This window comes from Rhagoletis zephyria, unplaced genomic scaffold, assembly GCF_001687245.7.
Source record: "Rhagoletis zephyria isolate East Lansing unplaced genomic scaffold, Rhagoletis_zephyria_1.1 Rzeph_scaffold_00838, whole genome shotgun sequence".
Lineage (NCBI taxonomy): Eukaryota > Metazoa > Arthropoda > Insecta > Diptera > Tephritidae > Rhagoletis > Rhagoletis zephyria.
The window spans coordinates 7,648-10,309 of record NW_016157922.1 but is presented as its reverse complement, the minus strand read 5'-3'; the positions used below and the strand labels follow the sequence as shown (position 1 = coordinate 10,309).

General features: G+C 33.6%; 1 protein-coding gene across 1 annotated transcript in view; it reads right to left on the bottom strand.

The window, feature by feature from the left end:
* LOC108361757 (uncharacterized) overlaps positions 1 to 2,662 on the bottom strand; it is a gene marked incomplete at both ends in the record, with an annotated part of 179,513 nt that overhangs the window by 172,730 nt on the left and 4,121 nt on the right. Inside the window, 2 exons of the mRNA XM_017614494.1 lie at positions 1,066 to 1,231; positions 1,284 to 1,454. Coding sequence (XP_017469983.1) covers positions 1,066 to 1,231; positions 1,284 to 1,454 — 337 coding nt within the window. The remainder of the gene's footprint in view (positions 1 to 1,065; positions 1,232 to 1,283; positions 1,455 to 2,662) is intronic.

Genomic DNA, 2,662 nt, shown 5'->3' with positions numbered 1-2,662 from the left:
ATTTAACCCTTTAATGCAGAGTCTGTCATATATGAAACGCTTTTTAGCCCTTTCAAGGCAGAGGAAAAAGGTTCTCAATATGCTGTTGAACGTGCTTTTTCTCATGTTGACGTAGATATTAATCGTAGAAAATTTTTCCATAGTAAAATAATAATAAAGAAAAAAAAAAAATAATAATATAAAATAAAAAAATAAAAATATTAAAATTAAAAATAAATTAAAAATAAAAATAAATAAAAAGTACGTTGAAAACATATTGAGAACCATTTTGCCTCTGCCTTGAAAGGGTTAAAAAGCGTTTCATATATAACAGACTCTGCATTAAAGGGTTAAATGCTACACTTTCGTAAAGATATCGACCAGTATAACCATTTTTGTTATATAAATTTTTTTTTGTGAAAGCTGATAGTTTACGAGTTATTAGAGTTTAAAGGTAGCTTTTCTTTTTCCAATCTGGCCACTCGGGTACAGCATCCAATGTCCCAAGAATCGAGTCTTAAGATAAAATATAGAGAAATCTTACAAAAACAGTGCTAATGGTGTATTAAATATAGTGTTTTCTAGTGGAATGGGAGCCAAAGTCCAAAATTAAAAAAGTGACATTTTGAACGGTATTTTGAGGGTTAAGTTATTGTTGTTGTAACTCCTCTATAGTTTTCCTATATTATATGATCATTTATCTTCACGATAAAAAAAAATTTCATTCCATTATCTCTTTTCTAAGCGAAGATCTACGATTTTGAAAAAAACTCGTGTTTTGCCTATAGTGCGACGCCTCTAGCCATTGTGTATCACAACTTTAAGTTATCGATGCAAATTTTTTTTAGCCTGGGGTCGCCAACATGCCTTCATACCCCGCGCCGTGCCCCGGCATCCAATTACGTAACAGCCGATTTACCAAAAGAATGTGCAAAAAGGGGGAAATTTTGATCGGTTCCCTTCTACCATAATCCGTCGCAGAAATCTGGGTATTATTTGTGTTTTTTGTTGTAATCGATGTATTTCCAGGTAAGCTGAAAGTTGTGGATACCTAAAGTATCTCATGCATTTCTATTTAGAAGTTACCTGAAAATATTCATTGGCTTCTTTGTTTTCTGTGAGAAATGCTTGAGCGAGAGGTTCTGTTTCACAGTATTTAACATGCTTGTCGAAATCCCTTTCAAGTCTTAGAAACGTTTTAGCTATCATGTTGGGTTGCTCCGAGTAATATTTAAGTCCTTCTATTAATACTCTGAAAGCAGTTGATGTTATTTACTATGCTTCTTTGTTTAACATTTTCTTACAAGTTGTGAAATTCGGCAATTTGTTGAAAATTTGTGAAGATAATGTCTTTACTGTCTCGAACAATGCGCGGGGCTGCAGATTTGTCGGTAGGTTTGATGTAACGGTCAACTATGTTTTGTAAATCTCTGCCAAATTCTTCCTCTGTCTCAATGAGTTCTCTTACGGTTGCTCTGAAAAGATTTAATTGCGGTAGAGCATTAGTAGTATCATATTTAAATACATGCATATTCAACAACTATTGATAAAATATAATACAGAGATAATAAACTATACTTCAGAAGACTATACTGGACTTTTAAAGCGTCATAAACATGCACCACAAATAGAAATAAATTTAGAAGACGTGACTATGCAAGAACGCCACTCCCATTTCAAGGCTATATTTGGGTAGATGAATTCGTATTTTGCCAAATTCTGGGATGCTAAAATTCTGAAAGTTATATTTTCCATCATCATTGGTAAAATATATGTATGTAAGCGAGTATAAAGCTTTTAACTTGGACGAATAACAAATAAGACAAATATAATCTACACTAATTATATAAAGAGAAGTCCCTTTTTTGTAACAGGTAATCTCGCGAACGGCTGGTCCGATTTTCATGAAATTTTGTATATAAATAGCTTTCGGTAACCACCATGTTTTAGGCTAAAAAAATTTACTTTTGTCGGGTAGGTGGACCAGGGACCGGTCTATTCGAAAAAAAATCTAATTATGGTCCGATTTGCTTAAAATTTGGTACGTAAGTAGCTTTTTAGCATATATTAGCATATATGATCCATTTTTTCCGAGAAGTGGACCAGGGACCGATCTATTCGCAAAAATCGTATTTACGGTCCGATTTGCTTAAAATTGGGTACGTAGGTAGCTTTTTACCATATATTAGCATATATGATAAATTTTTTCTGAGAATTGGACCAGGGACCGATCTATTCGAAAAAATTATATTATGGTCCGATCTGCTTAAAATTTGGTACGTAAGTAGCATGTATTAGCATATAGATCAATTTTTTCCGAGAAGTGGACCAGGGACCGATCTATTCGAAAAAATCTTATTTACTGTCCGATTTGCTTAAAATTCGGTACGTAGGTAGCTTTTTGCCTGGATAAGCTTATAGATTCCTGTTTTCCAATTTTCATGCAATTTAAGCAGACCCGGCGAACTTCGTCCCGCCCAAAATTTTTATATATTTTATTAAAACTTTTTGGTCCAAGATTTTCACCGACAATTCACGTTTACAATTTTCATAGGCACATTCGTCTGCTAAGATTAAGGTTTGGTGGTCATTTGCCGCTTTAAATAACCTAAGGAAAGTGTTATNTGGTTCTATAGTATAGTTGGTGGCTGTTTCAAAATGGGTGCGAATCATTGTTCTACAG